Source organism: Pithys albifrons, chromosome Z (genome assembly GCF_047495875.1).
Source record: "Pithys albifrons albifrons isolate INPA30051 chromosome Z, PitAlb_v1, whole genome shotgun sequence".
NCBI lineage: Eukaryota > Metazoa > Chordata > Aves > Passeriformes > Thamnophilidae > Pithys > Pithys albifrons.
Genome location: NC_092497.1, coordinates 24,777,019 through 24,797,814, shown reverse-complemented (window position 1 = coordinate 24,797,814; position 20,796 = coordinate 24,777,019). Strand labels below are relative to the sequence as shown.

General features: G+C 37.8%; 1 protein-coding gene across 3 annotated transcripts in view; it reads left to right on the top strand.

Annotated features, from left to right (window-relative positions):
- Positions 1-1,833: 1,833 nt before the first annotated feature.
- TENT2 (terminal nucleotidyltransferase 2) overlaps positions 1,834-20,796 on the top strand; it is a 50,465-nt gene continuing 31,502 nt past the window's right edge. The window contains exons 1-11 of one of the 3 annotated variants that reach the window (XM_071580937.1): positions 1,834-1,921; positions 3,467-3,658; positions 4,269-4,385; positions 5,419-5,674; positions 6,799-6,913; positions 7,080-7,171; positions 7,670-7,736; positions 13,377-13,446; positions 16,205-16,281; positions 17,752-17,880; positions 19,991-20,034. In XM_071580937.1, the coding sequence (XP_071437038.1) occupies positions 3,504-3,658; positions 4,269-4,385; positions 5,419-5,674; positions 6,799-6,913; positions 7,080-7,171; positions 7,670-7,736; positions 13,377-13,446; positions 16,205-16,281; positions 17,752-17,880; positions 19,991-20,034 (1,122 nt within the window). In that variant the 5' untranslated portion in view covers positions 1,834-1,921; positions 3,467-3,503. Of the gene's footprint in view, positions 1,922-3,466; positions 3,659-4,255; positions 4,386-5,418; positions 5,675-6,798; positions 6,914-7,079; positions 7,172-7,669; positions 7,737-13,376; positions 13,447-16,204; positions 16,282-17,751; positions 17,881-19,990; positions 20,035-20,796 lie in introns of those variants that run through there. The other 2 variants (XM_071580939.1, XM_071580938.1) reach the window with 2 other exon arrangements.

The window sequence follows — 20,796 nt, the reverse complement described above, 5'->3', positions numbered from 1 at the left end:
TCCCCTGCAGCTCCACTTCACCTACGTCTCTCAGCTTTGTCTCTCTTTGAACCTCAGTGCTAGGAGAGTTTTAACACCAGACAGACCCAAATGTGACCCTTAGGAACTGACCTTTCCTTGCTCTACATCTGCCTAGGGCCTTAACCCCAAGTAAACCCAAACATAGCCTTAATTCAAGTCTTTGAGAGTAATTCTTCTCCAGAACCGTCCCTAGGCAGCCCCTCTGCAGATCACCACTCCTAGACCCCCAGGAACTGTCTCTCTTCTAACTCTAAAATTGCCCAGAACACACTCTCCACAATCCAAACTCTCCCTTGACAGCTTCTCTGCAGTGCCATTTCACCTAGACCCACAGATTTTGTCATTCTCTGAACTCTATACCTAGCTCTAACCATGCCACATACTTTGGCTAATAAATAGTCAAAATACCTAAATAAAAAAATTCTTAAAGGAATTTCTTTGTGGTTGAACTTTGCTTTGCAGCTTTGTTCTATGTATGGCACTAGGATTTGTTTCTCATAAATGTAATGCTAACCATAGTCACGGGCTGACCCATTATACAAGGGTCTTATGCCATAACCAAGATGATAAAGTCCTTTTGCAGCCAAAACCTTCCCTTGGCCCCACTTCACTGGGCCCCTGCATTTTGTCTCTTTCTTACACAGTAAGTCTATCTTTGAGTAGCCAGTCTTAAGCCATGACAACCCCAGCTGTTGCCTGCTCTCAGCTAAGCACGCCTTCAAACACGCTTGAAATTGAGTAAGGCCTCAACTTACCCCTTACCTCTCAAAGGTTGGAGCTTCAACAGTGTGTGCAGATGTGCACAAACTCAGTTTCAGTAGCTCCTCATGGCAAGAGCTCACTTACAGTAAGGAAGAAGGAATCATGTTAAAAAGGACGTTGTGGTGCTGGAGCATGTTCAGAGAAAGGCAACAAATCTTGTGAAAGGTCTGGAAAACATGCCTTATGGGGAGTGGCTGAGGGAGCTGGGGTGGTTTAGTCTCAAGAAGAGGAGGTTCAAGGGTGATCTCATCACTCTCCACAACGATCACAAAGGAGCTGGTCTCCACCTGCAATGAGAGGACAAGAGGAAAAGGCCTTACACTGACACAAGGGAGATTCAGATTGGGTATTAGAAATTGGTTTTGCCCGGTTAGTGTGGTCAGGCATTGGAACAAGTTGCCCAGGGAGGTGGCAGAGTCACCACCGTAGGACGTGTCCCAGAGATGCCTGGTTCTGGTGCTGGGTGATGCTTTGGGGGTTACAGTGATGGTGCTGGTGCATGGCTGGACTGGGTGAATTTAAAAGGTCTCTGCCAGCCTTGATGATTCCATGATACTGCTTCTCCCTGCTGAACTTTTCATTCTTCAGGGTGCAATCATTTCAGCCTGTTCATGACCTTGGGTTTATCCCAGCACACCTAACTCTGCTTTAGCCAGATACTACACTTATGACGCACTCCTGAACAGTAGCTCAATTACAATCGGCCAGTAACTGCAGAAAGCAAACCAGCTGCACTAACACTTCCCTCTGACGCCTGGCTGCGGCTGTACCGTTTTCACTGTACTCGCCTCCCGCCTTCCGGAGGCGGGGAATGACCCGCCCGGCCCCCGCCCCCGCCCGCCCCCGCCCCCGCCCCCGCGCGCCCGCCCCCTCCCCCGCGCGCCCGCCCCCGCCCCCGCCCCCGCGCGCCCGCCCCGCCCCGCTGCGCCGCTAGGGGGTGTGTGCCTGCGCGCCACGGCGAAGCCGCGCAGGAGCCGCCGGAAGGGCTGCGATCCTTCCTGCCGCATCCCGGGCGCTTCCTGCGGCGTCCTGCATCCGGGGGACAGGGCAGCGCTCAGCTGCAGCAGCCGGTCTCCGCTAACGGCCCCGCTCGGCCCTGCCTGCGGGCCTGCCCCGCCTGCCCCCGCCCAGGCTTGGAGTGAGTATCCTGGCGGGGATGGCGCGTGGATGTGCCAGGAGCGGGGCCGGGTCGGGCCGGGGCCGGGGCCGGGGCCGGGACCGCGGCGGTGGCGGTGGCCCCGCATGGCTCCGCAGGGCCGGACTCGCCCGCACCGTGCGCCTGTGGCGCCTGTGTAGGAACAGTGCCCACGGGGACACACGTACCTGAACTGTAAGTTATGAAACTCTGGAGAGCCTGGCAATTCTTGCCGAAGTAGCCTCTGCTGGGAATCACGGTAAATGCGCTGTCGCTGCTGTGAGGCAGCGGTGGTGCTGCGTTGTTTTGGTTTGGGGAGGGTAACTCCTCCACTGCTTCTCTTCCCGGCGTTTACTGCTTCAAAGGCTAAACAGAACGTGTATTTTTTCTGCTCCTAACTCTTGAATGCTCATGCGTGGTCCTATTACTGTCTAATTGTATCTATAAACAGCTGGTGTACACTGTGTGTGCTGCAGGGACTGCCTGGTTTGCTCAGAGAGAAGTGAGATGTGTTAGCAGTTGTTCTGTCTGCTAAAAGTGTGGACAGCGCACAAATAATCAGTCAGATTAAGTGTAAAAGTCAAGTGATTTATTGTCCTGCAATTCGTTGTCATTTGTTCAGCAGAATTGAAAGCGAACATCCAAATAATAACTTAGATTAGTACATAATGCTTCATCTCAGCCACCCCTCCAAAGAGTGGGAGGAAAAAGAAAAAAGAGGAAGACCTGTGGCAGCATTACTCTTGATACCTTTTTCTTGGAGCTATTGCAGCAATGGCCATAGTGGATTTTAACTGCTTTAGTTTGTCAGCACAGGAGTAAGGAACAAACTCAAAGCCAAGCACATAAACTCCTTGTTAATAATTTTCTGATGCTCTGTGCTAATACTGCCTACAGTGACAGTCAAAGCTGCCTGAGGATGTTAAACACGGTCAGTTGTGCCAGAATTAGTTTTAAGAAATGGTAAACCTACATTTTTCTATCACAGAGGCCATTCGGTAAAATAATACTATATGTGTGATATTCTTAAAGCATAAGTAGATTATTTGCACTTGCTGTCATCATTTGGTTGCTTTTTTATGTGTCGTGCCATAAAAAAATATTAACTTACAGTTTGTGATCAGATGCATCTGCATGTTCTTATGATGAAGTCAAGTGTTTCTGCTCATATTCCCCTCATTGTGGAAGGTCTGAAATAGGAAACATATTCTGCCATAGTACATTGCTTTTCCTTGAGATGAAAACTCTTACATCTTATGTCGTAATTTTTCTAAAACTAAATTTAAAATGGAAGGAAGTGAATAAAAATCTACTTTTAGACATAAATAAAGTAGGTAGCAATTGTGAAACTTTGGATTATAAATAGTATTTTTATTTAGTTTCTCTGTCTGAAAGGCAGTAAAAGCTACCCTGCAATCATAATTCTTTTAAGCAGTTCCTGGAAGTATGTTCCAGATTATTTGAATTTTTAACCCAAAAGTTTTAAAGGTAACTAGTGTTTCTTTTTTGCCTAGTTTTAGTTTAATTCCTTCTATTTTTTTAATGTAGGTAAAAGGATACATGTTCACTTCAAACAGAAAGGACCATGTTCCCAAATTCTTCCAACCTGGGTCGTCCACCTTTCCATTCAAAACATCAACAACAGACTGATCGCTTCAATACACTTCTTGTAAATACATCTCCTACTCTTTTTTCTCACCAGCAAACGCATGTTCCTCCATTTAATTTTCGAACTGCAGTGTAAGTACAGTGAGATCTGATAGTGGGGATTGGGTTTGAAGGAAGTATTTCGGTTTATGGAGTGTGTTTTTAATTGTTTTTGACATTAAACTGAGTTGAACTTCAAAAAACATAAAGATGTCACTTGTAAACCAGAACTGTATCACTTTTGTTGGTGACCTGCAAGTTTAACACTTGCATGCAATGTGCATAATGCATGAGATGCCATTGCACTAGTGGTTAATCCACAGTTCAGTTTTAAAGTTCTTCAATTGTACTTGTTTTTTGGGGGAACAGGGAAGAGAGGAGAAGGAGAATAAATATTTATTCTTGAGTGTATAATTGAAGACATTGTAGTGTTCTTTAGGCTTTTGAATTTAACAGTACCTGAAGTTAGTTTATTTGCTAACCCCTTCTTACATGTGTGCTGTCAAGAATGACAATTTTCCATTTTTTAATGAAATACATATTATATACTGAAATATGTTTTGATTTTGAATAGAAAATAAAGATGTATTGCTTCTAAGAAAAAAAATGACAGGACTTGCAGAGTTTAATATTCACTTTACAAGAACTACCAACCCATGAAAAGCATCTTAGTTATCTTATGAATAATAGTTGTGGACTGTAGTCTTTCTAGATCTCTTTTGAATGGAAACCTTGCTGCTAGTCCAGCTGTCACACTGCAGCCAATGACTGTCAGTCCAGTGTCTACATCAGGTGCCCTCACATCCTTTCAAGGAAGAAAGTAAGTTCTTTGTATGTGTATGACTAATACTGGTTGTAATGTATCCATAGTGAAGCTTGTCTAATATCAATTGCTTATGCAATTTGAGTTATGTTAGAAATTGCAGTACTAAATACTTTTTTTTAATGAAACAGGCCATGTGAAGCATTCATGTTTTTGAGACCCTTAGCACTCATAAGTGACTTCTCTTCCAACAGCTGTAGCCTTGCAGAACTGTGATTTAAGTGATTCATTTTAATACTACAATAGATTGTAGTCTGTAATTGACTGTAAGCAAGTTTTTTTCAACAAATGTTCTTTTCTTGTAAAAGAGTGAAGTCTCAAGATTTTGTGAAAATTGTCATGTTTTCCATGACACATTAGGCACATTAGGTGTTATTCCTGATTTTCTTAATTATGTGATGCTTCATTTTTCAAATACAAAGTGTTAAGTTCAAGCATATGTGTGGGGTTTTTTAAAGAAATTTTATGGAAACCTAGTTTTTGTGGGTTTTAAGAAAACTAAACTGATTTGAATTTATGTAACTGTTTATTTTGTATTAGTTACCACAGAAAGAAATAATTAGATGAATGTAGCTGAGTATGTAACTGTTTCATGAACTAAAGAAGTTCCTGCTTTTATGCTGCATGGATCTTTTCCTTTTGATCAGTCTGTTTTATGGAAGGCTGTGACACCATATTAGGAGATTTGCAGTCAGCTTAACCAAACCTGCCATGTGGATTTAGGTTGGTTAGTGCAGGCACTTGCCTTAAAGCTACATCAATTCAGATCTAGGGTAGCTGCTCTTCTGCAGTTGTGTGATCTCTTTTTCTATTCCAGGTTTATTTAGACATGCCTGTTGTGTAGAATACTCACTTATAGTAAAGTAGGTACATCAGTATTTGAACTTTGCAGAAACTGTCTTTTAATCATAGGTTGGAGTGCCTGAACTAGAGGAATTACTTGTAACTTCCTTAGATACAATGGTTACTGAGAAAGCCATGGGTCAAACCATTACACTTGTTCTCGCTCTCCCTCCCCCTCTCTCTCTAGGAGACCACATGAAGAAAGTATTTCACGTGATGTCAAACAGCAACGAATAGATTCACAGAATTCCGACACAACTGTACTTAACCAATCTGTGCCTTCACCAGAAGAACGTAGACAGTCCTTGCCCAGACCAATTTCAGTTCAGTCTCCACAGTTCCTCCCTAGTGGCTCGCCAGCTTTAACCAGCTGTGTCCCTCCGTTGCGAGATACTTTGTTTCCAGACCCTACAGAAATCAGGCCCCCTGTGGCGAAAGATCAGGTAATAACTTTCTGTGCCTGTGCTTTGCTTCTGCACTTTGAGTAGGAAGAATCCAGGGGGGCTGTGGGAGCCTACAAAACTTACCACAAGGCTTTTTGACAGTGTTACAAGGGTCTCCATTGCTGAGCTGTCATTAGAAGGAATATCAATAAACGTAGCTGCCACTGTGGTTCTATATAACCACAATGCTTGGGTTTGGAGCATTTTTGCAAGGGCAGGGGAAGTCAGGATGTTGTCTGCTTGTGTTGTTTGGTTTCCATGCTAAAGTCAGGAAACCTACATGTCTGCTTCAGGAGTGAAAACTGGAGGAATGGTACATTTTTCACAGGATATGAGGGATAGGGAATGGTGATGGAAAAAACTCCACCACCATAGTAATATGAGAGAAGTGCATGCCAAATAAATACAGTATTTGGACTGTAAAAATGTGCTCTACCTCTTTTCAAGAGGACATAAAAATTATAGGTCTTCTGAAATATGGAAGAGAATGCTGTCTTTAGGTGGACAGTGCAGTTTCAAACTGTTTCTTGCTTTAAATCAGTATAAAAATCCCATGTGACTGATCAGTCTTGGTACTTCATCTACATCAACATGACAGAAGCCTTTCTTTTTTTTAGTTTATATGTGCCTGCTTAATATAACATATAGCAGTGTTGTGAAAGGAAGGCAATTAATACCTTTTTCCAACAATGGTCTGACTACTGCTTTCATATTTTGTATTGGATAAAAAAGAAAGCTAATTTAAATCAGGTTATTTTGTAATTTTTTTTCCCTATTGCTAGGAGACAAACTGTTGACATTAAAGTCAGTGGAAGATGTCTTTGGTCTCATTCCGTGAGAAACTGCAGATACCGATGATGCAAAAATTATTTTTTGTGGATAGACTTTTATAACAAATTGAACAAATTTAAATTTAAAAGCTTAGCAGAAATGTCTTCCAGGGAGTTATTCAGTATGAAATTTAAGTGCAGTAAAACTCTAGACAGTAGAATAGGTCATGTGCAGTTATGTTGGGTCTTGCATTTAAAAGAAATACCTTCTGTGTTTGTGTCATGCAGTTGCATCTCTGACAAGAAAGAATGTTCACTTCTCTGTTTCTTTACTTTTTTGATGTGTGTGTCCAGTTAAGTCAACAGATTTTGGAGTTGTTTCAAGCATGTCGGCAACAGGCCTCTGATTTAAACAGAAAAGAGCTCTGCAGAACAGAACTCCAGAGAGAAATTCAGCTGATTTTTCCACGTATGTTTCAAATTTGATTACGTAATACCAGTTTGAAAGTTCTACACCTTCGCCGTTCTTCCTTCCTTTCAAACTGTTACATGTCAAATTGTGTTTATTTTCTGTTTTTCTTCTATTACAGAGAGCAGTCAAATTGTGTTTATTTTCTGTTTTAATTCTATTACAGAGAGCAGACTTTATTTGGTTGGATCCTCACTGAATGGGTTTGGCACTCGTAGCAGTGATGGTGATTTATGCCTCATAGTTAAAGAACAACCAGTAAGGAATTTAAAACATATATAGTTAAAATCTGGGGGTTTGTGTATGCGCTGTTAAAAGGCTGGATACTTAAATGATACACACATGCTCAAATCCTTTTGATTTAATAACATATTTTTGCACTCATAATAGCTATGAACTATGGGCCCAGTAATGTTGCAGATGTCAATTCAAGCCTATAAACTCAACAAAACTTTAGAAAATAAGCTTTGTTTTCAATTGAAACAACATTTAAACAGAAGGAGAGCACATTTTTGTGTAATTGGGGCTAGGTTTTGATCTAATTCTATTATTTTTGAGTGATTATTACTTTGCATATTGATTATGAATTTTTTGTCTGGCATTTGGTGTGATAAATGTATATGTAGGCTGTAGAATGTGTTGGTGTACATGGCCATGTTTTATTTTGAGAATTAATTTCATTTTGAAAGCAAAGCATGCTTACTTGGAACACTTACATGAGAGATATCAACTTTTTCTTTTAATGTCATATTTCAGGTGAATCAAAAGACTGAAGCAAGATGCATACTCAGCTTAGTCCATAGACTCTTCAGTACTAAACTTTGTAAGTTTCTGGCTACAGTGAGGTGATAAGATTATTGGCAATTCTGGAAGAAGTATTGATACACCGTTGCAACTAATGTGTGTAATTGCATATTGTATAGCTTGTAATCACAGTACTATTTGAAGGAAAGCTATAAATATGTAGTAATGTTACCTGATTCTGTTGATGGTAGTTAGGAGAACATAATGGTTTTCTTGAAGACTAATATATATACCTATAGCAGGTAATAAATGACTTTTGAATCGTGGAACACAATGAGGGAGTAGATTTCTGTTTGAGAAACCTCTGTTAGTGAACCCTTACTAGTCTTTTAGATTGCAGTACCTTCCCAGGAAAAATACTCTTAAGAATGTGTTAAATAAGATGTCATTCACAGTAGACTGTGTGGAATTGATTTCTTTGAGGGCAAGGAGGCCTTGATAGCTGTGAAAAAATTACCATAGGTGCCTACAGAAGTAATTACTAAGTGTTGTGATAGTACCAGCACACAGAAATAAAACAAGTCAATCCATAGTTTTTATAGGTTGTTTAGACTCCCTGCAGAGGAAGAATTCACATGGGCAGTTGTGGTACATTCTCAGACTTGTGATACATTCTTTGATGCTGCTCCTTATATTCGTGTTCTGAATAGTTCTGCAATAGTGAAAGGAACAAATCACAAATTTAAGTGCAGTCTTCAAAGTTTCTTCTTTGGCAAGCGAGCACACAGAGATTTTAACAGCTCACTTGGAAGAAAGATTTGATAGAACCATGCAGAATAGACATCTGATATTTAGTGCTTATTACTGATGTATATTGATATTTGCATGAGGAGGAAACTTAGTCTGGGTTTACCTGGGATGCAAGACTCTACAATGCTTTCTGATAAGCACAATGATAAAATAGATGGGTTTTCTGGGGTCAGAAAGTGAGCTTCTAGATGGACAGTCTTTTTCAAGAGGTCCTGTTCTGTGACAGAGCTTTAGACAAAATCACACTTGTTTACAAATATCAGAAATATGTGATGGTCGTGTGCAAGTGATTCCTCAAGGTATTTGTTTGTGCTCATTTTTGATGCTTCCCTAATTCTCCGTTGTCTTACAAGTGCATTTGGTCAGGTTGATTTAATCAAAATGTTCTTTGGAAAGAAGGGCTGGAAAAAGGACTGCTGACATTACCATTCCTTTCAGGCTCTCTTAGTTGTGTTACATGAACCTCTTAGATGACCTCCTCAGAATGTTAACATCGCTAATTCCTGTACCTAACCATTTGTCATTGTATCTATATGAACGTTCTGTGAACAGAACCCCTAGACAAAAGTTGTTTGAAAATGTTCACCTGATTCAAAATGAGAAGGCTTTGGCCTATGGGTCTTTCCACTTAGATTTAGTTAATTACAAGTTGTAGCTCAATTATGCTAAGGTTCAGTACTTCTGAAACAAGGAGTGTCCTGATTTCAACTGAGAATGTTAATTTCCTTCTTAGAAGCTGGTACAGTGCTGTGGTTTGGATTTAGTGTGACAATAGCGCTGATAACATACTGAAGTTTTTGTTACTAAGTAGTGTTTACTGTAAATCAAGGACAGCCTGACCATATGAAATGTATGAAGCTACTTCTCATCATTATTTTCTAGTTTTCTGCTGCCCTGTTAACATGCATAATGCTATCCCATAATCTTAAGGTGATCCCTCTTTGACAATATTAAGTATTTCTTCTGTAGCACTTACTCAACAAGTGTGTGAGTGGTCATTAAATTCATTCCAGCTTCATACAAAAGAATGGAAATAAACATAGTTTGGGCCAAAGGTGAAATCTAACAAAGAATGCTCCAAGGTGTAAAAGAAACAATAGGGAAGAAAGATCAGATGTTACTTAAAATGAAGTTCTTGCTCTGATTTTATGAAAGAGTTAAAGAACAAAAAGAAATAAGGAGGAAATTTGTGACACAGAAGTTCTAAAGCTTGTTCGACCGCTTTCCAGATCATTTCAGTTTTTTCTATCTGTGTCTCTCATAGCCTCTTCCTCTTTGTTGTGCGATGTTCCTGTATATTCCAAAATAAGGGCAATAGGAGTGTCATTCTCTGCTTATTTCACCTTAATTCCATGATTGCCAAATGAAGAAGCATTCTAAGTACCAATTAGATTTTGTCTCTTTCACAATTTGTATTAAGTAATTCATCTTCAAAACTTTAAATGCCATCTCTTATCCTTTATATACAGTTATATGTGGTTATTAGATTATTATTTCATCCTAGGAGGTTTGGAAAGTAGATTCAAAGTTTGTTAAGCTCAGTTTATTTCATTTTTAGGCCTGCAAAAGTTAAAAAGTGTGAGCAAGGAATTTTACCCTTAAGAGTGAAGTGTCTTAGAGTGGAGGCTTTTCTGTATTGTCATTCTGCATCTAGAATACCAAGTGAAATGAAAATATGTTTTGTTTTTGAAAGTCTCATCACAAAAAAAGTAGGAAAAAGCCTCTGGTATTTATTCACCATGTTTTGGACATGTTAGTCTTAAAAGTATATATTGTGTTTCTCCTAGAGTAGAGTTGTGGGGATAACAGATACATCATCCATTTCAAAGACTAACAGAGTACGTGTAAGTTCTTATCTTATTTTTTCAGATACCTTCATGTAGATTTTTTTACATTACTGGATAACATTGCCAGAACCAATGTCTTTAGAAATGTGAAACATTATTTTGAACTGATAACTGAAGAGATTGTAATCCAAACCACTGAGAGTAAATGTCAGACTGATTACTCTCTTCAGATTCATCTATGCAGGATTCACTTGAAAAACAACTTGACGGTATTGGATTGACTGGTGTTTACTATCTGCATAAATAACAAAGAGCTCTCTTTGTTTAGATTTACAAAGAGGTGCAATAGTGTTGAGACTTGGGTGTCAGAGTGGAATCTGCCAAATGGGTTGTCCAGTAGGAAGTGTGCAACAGCTGGGAAAAGCAGGGGAATTTGAACTCAAATGAATGGCTGTGAATGACTGTGCAGCTGGGTGAGTGAATTCCAAAAAATCAGAAGTTAATTCATCCTATGCTGGGCTGTACCTGCCTGGATTCTTCATTAATGTGATTCAGACTTCTGTGTTGCCCAGTTTCTCCTTCAATAGTATAACTCAATGAATGAGGCCAGGCTACATGTCCAGGATGTTAAAGATATTTTTGTCATATACTGTGTTTGGGATTAATATTTTGTGCAATTGCTTAATCTTCTATTCTGTAAAAGAAAAGAGAGAGTTAAGCTGTTTAATCTGACAGTCTGCATGAATAAGTTATGTACAAACCAGTGCTTAGTCTTTGAAGCCATTATGTTGTTTTTTTGCTAAGCTGAAGTGGTGGTCATGACTTTTTCACAGACATGCCCCAAACTGTGGAGCAGGCATGTAGGTTTCTTTACATGTATTTTGGTGTAGCCTCACTGGTCATAGCTTTCAAGATCACAGTATCAGTTTACTAAGGCATTTATTCAACCTGTATGTATTTCAGAATTCCATGCCATGTATTTGTGACTGTTTCTTCCCTTGTATGTGTAACAGTCTAAGGTACAATACAGATTCTGCTAACAGTGTCATCGTTCTGGGACAAGAAATAGGGTATCAACAGGAAGTTACTGCCTTTTAGCTTCCTCTATGCTCCTTCTGACTTGCTCCTTGCTGTTTTTCACCACATGAAACAGATTGGAATTATGCTTTGGGATGTATCTTTTTTTCTTAGCCAACTAATTTGGCACAAGCATCCGTCAAGTGTTGGGAGGCATTTAAGAGAAATGTGTGTTTGGAAGTGGACTGTCCCTAAGAATGAGTTCAGTTAACTTCTGAAGAGCACTTGGGAAGGGTCATAGTGAGGAAAGTTGAATTGCTGTGGCATACAGATAGATGCGCATTGTTGTCTACCCTGTGCAAATGCATTGGGAATCTTTGTGTTAAATTTCATACTGAAAGGAAAGGAAGCAGAGCGCTCTGCATGCTTTAGACTTTCACTTTATGAATGTTCTGGGATTCTGGAGGAGGAATGGTAGGATGTGGCTGTGCAGGTACAAAGACGGAATGCTTGTGTAAATTATACTAGATACTATGTTAATTGAACATGAATTAAAGTTCTTTAAGATTCTTTCTTTAACATTAGAAAGTTAGTAAGATTATCTTTGACTCTGAATGCCAGTCTGTGTGTTACTTAGGCTTGAACAGTGCATTAAAATCCAGATAAAGGATTGCCTGATGTCAAATCTGTCAGAACAGGTGTATCCATCAAATGGTTTCAGAAAGTCTTGAAAAAAGAAAAAAAAGGTAAAGTTTGTTTTAATTGAATATTGTACAGAAGCATTTCACCAAATCTAAATTTGTAATCCAAAAGCAGTGAAGATGATGCTTTTAGTCAAGGTATCCAAACTTACAGAAATACCTTTTTGCATTAGTTTTTGGGAAGGTCAGGGCAGGTAGAGGAGGAAGGAGGAAATCAGCTTTTATTCAATGTTATTTTTAATCTGTATTACTTCTAGCTGTATCATACTTCTTTATACTAATTTGAGGTTAATTTATAGATCCAGTGGGAAAATGTATGATGTTAGATATGGACAAATTCAAGTGGTCCCAGATTTTGCAACAGAAGAAATTACTAAAATGGCTCGTTTTGCTCCGAATTCATACCATGTAACCTACAGGCTTTAGTTTTCTTTCTTTTCCATTACTTTCTTCGGTGCATTTTTCATTCAGGATTTTGGGCAACTGCTAAAGATAAGCTCAGGTATTGTGAACCATAGGGAAATCAAAATAATATGACTGATAAAACAGTTTCGGGGGGTGTGAAGAGTGTGTTTGGTCCCACTGTATGGGCGTGGCAGAGTTTACTGTGTGTGGGTTTGGATGGCCTGACATTGAGCCTATGCATCTGTACTGTGTGAATAATCCTCTCAGGTGCCATCCAGTGATAGTGAATTTATTGCATGTCATATCACTATTAAAGAAAAAGGCAGATGAAACTTGTGCCATCTTTGATAGAAAGTGTCATCCGGTTTTCAGTAGCCATTCTTATTATGTAGTTTATTGTTCAAATGAACACTTTTCAAAGCAAGTTTTAAGCCTATCAGTGAATAGTAGTAAATGAATAAAAAAGACAGTTACATTAATTCTTTTGATCATTAAAATACTTATTTTCAGCTGTAAGCAAGCTGGGCACAATTAAAAAGTATGCAGCTGGTCACATGCTGAGTGTAGTATTGCTACAAGTGTAGTGTTCAGCGTAAGTGTCTTCCCATCCTGGTTGGATATGTTCTTGCTCCCTTATTTTTGAACCTTAACTATAACTATTTAGGATTTCTATTACAAGTACTGTTCCATGAAAGCATTATAGAACTGTATTCCTGGTGTTCAAATTTGTGGAATATATTTCCCACAGAAAAATCCTCTACTCTGATGGTCTACTTTCTTCTCTAATGTTTAGTGTGGTTTTCTTTTCTTCCACTCTCCTAGTTTTTTGCTGCAGTTGCTCAAGGTGACTTAGTTTACCACAACCCTTCTGAGAATATAGTTGCTGAATTTAATAAGTTACTATTTGCAATAAATCAGCCAATATGACTCTGCTTTAGGATATTTTATTAACATCAACATCTTACATGAAACCTAATTGCATATTTTTTTCCCTTCCAGCAAGCTACATTGAGCGACCTCAGCTGATTAGAGCAAAAGTGCCAATTGTGAAATTCAGGGATAAAGTCAGGCAAGTATTCTGCTCAACAGAATTTTTTAGACTCTAACATGGGAAAGTACACTATATATATACTGTCATCCTTAGGAGTAGTCCCACTGTCATGCGTGTTTATTTGTGTGGTGCCATAGTTGTATTGCAAATTTGTTCAGCTAGCATGCAGTGGCAGTCACTTCCTTGATGGCCTGAAATAGCTCTTGTGGTTGAAATGCTGCTTGCTTTCTGTGATGTGAATTGGAAACAGTACATCACATATTTCTATGGGTTATTTGTGCATAGTGGACTCCAGCTGACATATGGTTTATGACAGAAAAAAAATTATGAGAAGAAATCTGTTGTGAAAGATAAATTTGCTTGCTGTAAAGACATAACTGCCCAGCTACTTAAGGATTAATTCATAGTATTTACACTATACAAACAACACTAAAAATACTTTATTGTGATGAAGATTTCTTGATTAAAAAGTTCTTATTCATTTTAGAGATATATTCAGTCTTCCAGGAAGGTATTCCGTGTTTAACAATGTAGTATTGCATGTTCTATTCACATTATTAGGTAGTAATTTTATGACCTTTGTTTAGAAGGGGGAAGTAATTGGAGAGAAGTGGGTGTGTTGTACGTTGTTGTATTCATTATGTCTTCATGATGAAGACACTAGAAAGAATAATTAAGAGACGTACAAGGGTGAAGAATGATGTATTTTCTTACTGCGTGTGATAAAAGTACCTGATGGAAGAAAAGTCATGCAAAGCACTGAAATATGTTGACAGTCTGAGTAGTGTTCAAATCTTGCTATGTTTATTGGCCTAGTTTTTTAAGACTCATGTGTTTCAGCTTCATGCAGTAATACAGTTTCACTATTCTTTGTCAATCAGATTTAGAACAACTTTCTTCTAACTGTTTTACCCTGTCTGTATGTTTTAAAATTCTGCATCCCTCTATTTGTCTCTTGGAAACAGATAAGTCCACTTCTCTGGCATCTCCTTCTAAAACTGTATTGTTTTTTTAATCACAGTATAACTTTATCAGGGCAGGAGCCTTACCATGTTATAACTTCTGTGTTTTGTAGGCTCATACGTACACATACGTGAACACTCATTCATCTTTTTTCAGAGGTCTTGAAAAATGCATTGGATATTCTGTATTCAGGGCACTAAGCTTGTTTTTGCCAAAACTGAAAACTCAAGATGACAAGCTTCCTGTGAAAACCAGTTTTCTTGATGCCCAGCTGCTGGGAGAAGATGGTGGAATTCAATGGGTGGTATCTCTGTATCTGGAGATGCACATTCTAATGTTTTTCACTAACTTTGATTTGGGGAATGAGAAGGCATTCAGTTTGTGTTTTGCTCTCCTTTCTCATCATGAAGTTGCTGATTTTTAGCACTTAACGAATTTCTAGCTTACTTTTTCATTTGTAGTCTTTCCTATGAAATAATTCCAGTGCTGGCTCTGTTTCTCCACAAGCCTGTGATTTGGTAACAAGATTTTTGTACTACAGAGGATACAAAAACTTCCTCTTCTGTTACATTTGATGTGCAGTGGACTCTTTTCCTCTCCTTTAGTGCTGTTAGTAGAGAACTGGAGTCCCAATAGGACAAAACCTTTTTCACTTGCTGTAGGTGCAACAGCTATTGAATGTGCATAGTAGAACTTGCTTCAGTTGGCATCTGGCAAGTAGTAATCTTGTCAGTTTGGATTAACTGGTATTACCCATGCCACCTGACACATTTTTTACTGTATTTGCACACACAGCTAATATTCTTACTGGTGTTTATGCTTCAGTTTACAGCTGTTAAGCAGTAGCTCAAGCTTGTTTATTTCCTATACTGTTATGTACTACATTCTCAAAATATGTAAAAACTCGTGCTTGATGCTAATTTGCGTTTAAAATTATGTAGTGCTTTTTATGTGGATAATGTTTTCATGTACTTAAAGGGGTGAAAAACCTCTTGTAGGCATCAAATTAATGTATTTTACCCAGTTTAATGAAATTCAGGTCCATGTTCACCTTCTACAAGAAAATTTGAAGAAGTATTTGGGCGAGTAAACGATACTTACACATATAAAATAGAAAAAGCTATATATAGCAAATAGCTACTTCTGTGTCAATAATAGGCTTTTCTTGTTGCTATGGCTTATTGACCTGGAGTTTAATATCATTTCTTGAGTACTGTGAGTAGTTAAACTCTATATGCAGTATGAAATTCAAACTTGGGGGAGGGGTGTGCTGTAAATAAAGCAGTTAGTGCTTGTTTGCTGTGTTCTTATTTTCTTGTAACAGAATGAAAGTTACCAAAACTATTAACATGCAGTGTTAACTTGCAATTGTTTTTTATTTCAAAGTTGTTTATTATCATTATTGTTATTATTATTGTTATTATCATCTCTGATCATCATTACAAAAATGAGACTCCTACCTTTCAACCACTTCTTAGTTCTTAGTGTATCATGTAGTGCAAGTCTGGCTGAGAGAAAGATCTGAGTAAAAGAAAAAAAAGAGAAAGATTTATTAAGTTGCCCTGAGGTCTAAATTTGTATCTACATGTATTCTTCATGTAAAGCAACAATTACATTTTGATAACAATGGAATTCAAGTCTGTAAGCAATTCAGGTACTATAAACAAAACTGTGGAAATGACAGTATTTAAAGCTCTGAAGAAAATTTCTAGGGTTTTATATTAAAATTATATTTCTTCAGATCTGTCACTAAATAGGTAATAAACATTCAGAAATTGATGCTTGATTGTTTTTCTTTTCTTCTCCCCAATAGCTGTGTGGACTTTGACTTGAATGTAAACAATGTTGTGGGGATAAGAAATACATTCCTTCTGAGAACCTATGCATTCAGTAAGTTTTTAATGTATATTTTTATTTCTATAAAATCTTCTTTTTGAGTTTGTATTTTAGCATTGGTATACTATTGAAGTTCAGTTTTCATACATATATAATTACCTGCTTAACTGTATTAGGTAGTTCTAAGATAAGTTCTTGTTGCTTGTTCTAAATGTGTGAGAAAACATACCAGCTAGGTGTGTTTTTAATTGAATATTGCAATATTCAGAAGATAAGAGAGATTCTTCATGTTAAGGTCCACATTACTACAAGGGCTACTTAGGTATTCTGCAGATAACAAGGTCATTATACTAATAGTTCTCTTTGATTTCCTTACAGCCACTGACAGGCTGTGTGTCTCGTAGCTAGTGTGTCTGTATACTGTTAGTCTTCTCTTGGAAAATCCAGCATACTGCTTCAGTATGTATACTGACCGCAAATCAAAACTGCTGTGTGTGTCCTCAGGAGTTTGTGTATTAGGGAGACACTGTGAAACAGACTTGTGAGAGGGAGGGAGTACAAACAGCATTGTCAGTGCTGAAATAAGGTTTTGTTACTCAGCATCACAATGTAATTTGGCAGGTAAGTACATAAGGAGTGACTTCAGGCTATTTATTCCAGGGCATTTGCACTTGTTCCCTTTGCCACGTTCTTCAGTTCTTGCATAAAGGAGTTCTTTTCTGTTTAGGGTCAGAATTTATCAATAGAAGCTACCTTTACTAGTTAACTTGTACTAATATTTCAGTCAGAGTAGTTTGTGTTCCATAATCATTTTACTAGGAGAGTCTGCAACTTGTCCTGCATCAGGTGGTTAACTGTGACTTCTTTGTGCATTCAGAAAGGTGTATGACTGGAGAAGGATTTCCTTCCAGGCTTTAAAAGATTAGGAAATAATCATTGTCATTTATAGTCCCCAGAAATTCAGAATGTCATACCTGGAATATTGTATCTAACATCTCATCTACATAAAAAGCTATTGAGGACAAGGCAAATTTAAAATTCATGTTTTTATGCAGGGGTTGCTGCCTTCAGGGATCCTGAGGTAAACTTAATAATGAGGTCTGTGTCCTCCAACAAGGGGATTTCTTTTCTCTACCTTCAATAAAAAAATAACTTTAAAGTCTGTCCTGGCAGCAAGTTAAGTCAGGGAAAATTAGTACAAGAAACTGGAGAGAGCTTTGAAATAAAATGTGATACTACTGTATTGACTGATGTATCCAGTTTTGTCTTGTCTGCAAATTCCTGGCATGCCCCTTGTATTGTGTCTGTTGATCTTACTACTCAAAAGACTTTTCAAATTCAAGTATTTGGTTCTGATATTTACAGGATGGATAGTAGTTGTAGAATAACTGAGTAATTCTGTAAAATGCTTGCAAAAGATTATCTTAGAATACAAAAAATATGTTGATCAAGTAGGAACGAATGTTGATTAATTGCTGTCTTGTTAAATGTACCTTTTTTGAGATGTATTTATTTTACTTACAGTTGAGAATCGAGTTCGTCCGTTAGTAGTTGCTGTTAAGAAGTGGGCAAGTTGTCATGAAATAAATGATGCCAGTCGTGGTACTTTAAACAGCTATAGTCTTGTGTTGATGGTTTTGCACTATTTACAGAGTAAGTATTTTTTTTTCATGTTGAAACTACCCCTTTTAAGTTAATATTTATGTCATTTTCCTCTTTAATAAAATTAAACACAGTAGTCATCTTCCACACAGAAAGATTTGAAAGTAAAGTGCATTTACTGTATTTCCTTAGTCTGCATTTGTCTTTAACAAGTGGACTTCTTCTCTGGAGGCAGAGTTACCAGTTTTAAAAAGGTTTTAAAAATTTAAAAGATAAATGTACCTGCAGAACACTGTGTAACTATAAAATAAACTCAAGCACTAGTTAACAAAAGTACATGAGGACAGTAGCTGTAATCATATGTGTCAGGTGCTGTAGCTCAATAGAGAAAAGGAAAAAGGGTTCAGATAATCATTTTCATGTAAAACTATGATAAGTCAGCTGTCTGTGAAGGATCCAGAGGAGTCTTACATTTGCTTCATGAGCCTTTTCTGCAAAAAGCCCCAGGTGAGGTGTGGCGCTCTACATGTATCTAGCACCAGCTGTTTTAAGTTCTGATGTTTAATTCATGAAGATTTTAAAGGTTTTTTCTTCTTGCTACATGCATGTGATGCTCCTGAAAATAGCCCGTATCCTAGAACTTCTGATAGAGTTTTTGCTCATGTTACTGGGTAGGGAACAAATGAAAAGTTTTCTTTTGCAATAAATAGTGTTCCTGTCTTCACTAGGCAAATTTCTTTCCTGTACTACTTAATTAATTTCCTTACTATACTCCTGTGGATGTCTTCAGACCCAAGTTTAGTGTGGCTTGAGTTTATTTTATAGATACATCAGTATCTTGTATGTGAACTTTCTTCAGGTAGCAGGTCTAACTAACTTGTAAGAAAAGAAGACTCATATGGCAAATGTTAGTGGTAAGTGGTAACTTTTCTCCTGAAGTCTGTCCTCTTAGTAAAGCATGCAGGCCCAGATAAAATACCTGGATTGCTTCTCATGCCCAGATTTTGTTGCCTTTTATTTTAGTGTGGCAGAGAACTGGAAATTATCCAAGATGTTGCAGAAATATGAGCTCCTGCTTATTTCTAAACACCCACAAAGAAAATAAAAATATAATTAAAGCAGTTGTGTTAATTTTCTTAGCAGTCCTGATAGTTAATATAATATAATCTTCAAAGATACCCCAGGCACATTCTGAGAAGTCTGCTGTTCTGATTTTTAGTCCCTATGAAGAAAGCATTCTGTAAAATCCTGGTGAGACCCTGTTGAAGGGTGAACTAAATCCTAAGTCCTGTGTACTGAATTTAATTACTTTTCTCCCTAGTGAATTATGTAGGCCAATTGTTTGAAAAAAACATGCTGAAGAGATGATGTTAAAACTTTAGTTTGAGGAGTGCTCTGACAATTTGGTAGCTGCTCTAAGGCTTGAGTGGGATGTCTGTTCTTCTGGATTTCGATCTGTAGGACCATCTACTCTGCCTGATGAGATTTTTCCTTATTTTTGTTGTGCAATAGATACTCTTCCAATCCGTGATTTTCATAAAACTAACAAATGTTTAGTTAATTTTGTGTTAGTATTGTTAATGACTGCATGATCATTATAACATGTTTACCATTTAGCAGACCAGCTAACAATATTAGGTTATATTTGTGCCTACTAAGTACGTTGGGCATTTTTTCTTGAGGTCACTTTGGGGACTGAGTATGTAATGCTTTGCAGCAGAAAAATGTGTGCTTTTGCAGTATCTGTAGACTTCCTGTGCTGTGATGGAGTCTTATTGTATTAGATATAGGGGAAAAAACTGTGACTCTCCAATTTTCCCTTTAGGGAATCTAGGTAATTGTCTTAAAGCCACAAATTAATATAAATTTTAGAAATGAAGTTGTACCCTGCTGCTGAAAATTTTTCATGCCTTCTACATGTAGTAGTGTCTTGATAACAGCTTCCCTTAGCTGAATAAACTTCTTACAGTACTATATAGTAGGAAATATAGTAATAGAAATGTTTGCTGCATAACCTCTATTTTAAAAGATGCATGGAAGTAAAGTTCTTGATAGACGTTTTTAAGATAGACTTTCAATTCAGCCCTCTGGTGTAGTAGATATGATATCACTTCCTGTGAATTACATGAATCACAGCAACTCTAAACTTTTTTTTTTATAGCCCTACCTGAGCCCATCCTTCCATCCCTCCAAAAAAATTACCCAGTAAGTGTTTCTTATGGTTTTACTACATAATATATGTGTATGACCCTACTTACCTAAATATATGAATTCTTAGCTATCTCTAATGGATTGAACATAGCCTGTAAATCTGGTCATTGATCTGCTTTTGATAATTTCTCTAATGAAAACTCGTTTATGTATGAGAAGATTTCACACACAGTTAGGAACAAGTGCTAATGAAAACCACTGAAAACATCCCTGTGTGAGCTATAACTTTCTGGTGGCTATTTTTTAATATGCTAAGTAGTGGTTTCTTCATTTAACTCCGGTATTTCAGAATTCCATACCCTCCCACAGCAGTTGAGTTGCCTGATATTTCTGTGTGTGAAGTGAGTGATAGATGTCTCCTAAGGAAACTTCTGAGACATCGCAGAATTTGGTTTCAGTCTGACAAGAAAACACTTTTTTTGGACTTAACTGTTGTATCCAGATCATACTCCATTCACTTTGAGAACTCTATGAATCAGTATGCTTTGATTAGGACTGTTATTAATGAGATTTAGTCTAAGGAAGATTATCTAGAAGTAAGATCTGTGCTCATAAGTAGTTGCCTGTGGACAAAAACTCTGTTGATGACTAGTTCTATGCTATAAGTTATTTACAGAAATTCCTCAGTTCCTTCCTCCTTACTTTTCCTCTCATGTGTTGCTTTTTAATTTTTTTTTAATTTATAGCTCACATAGCTTGATGTCCGTGTCTCTGTATGGGTTTTTTTCTGTTGCTGACAATTGTGCTGAGGTAGTA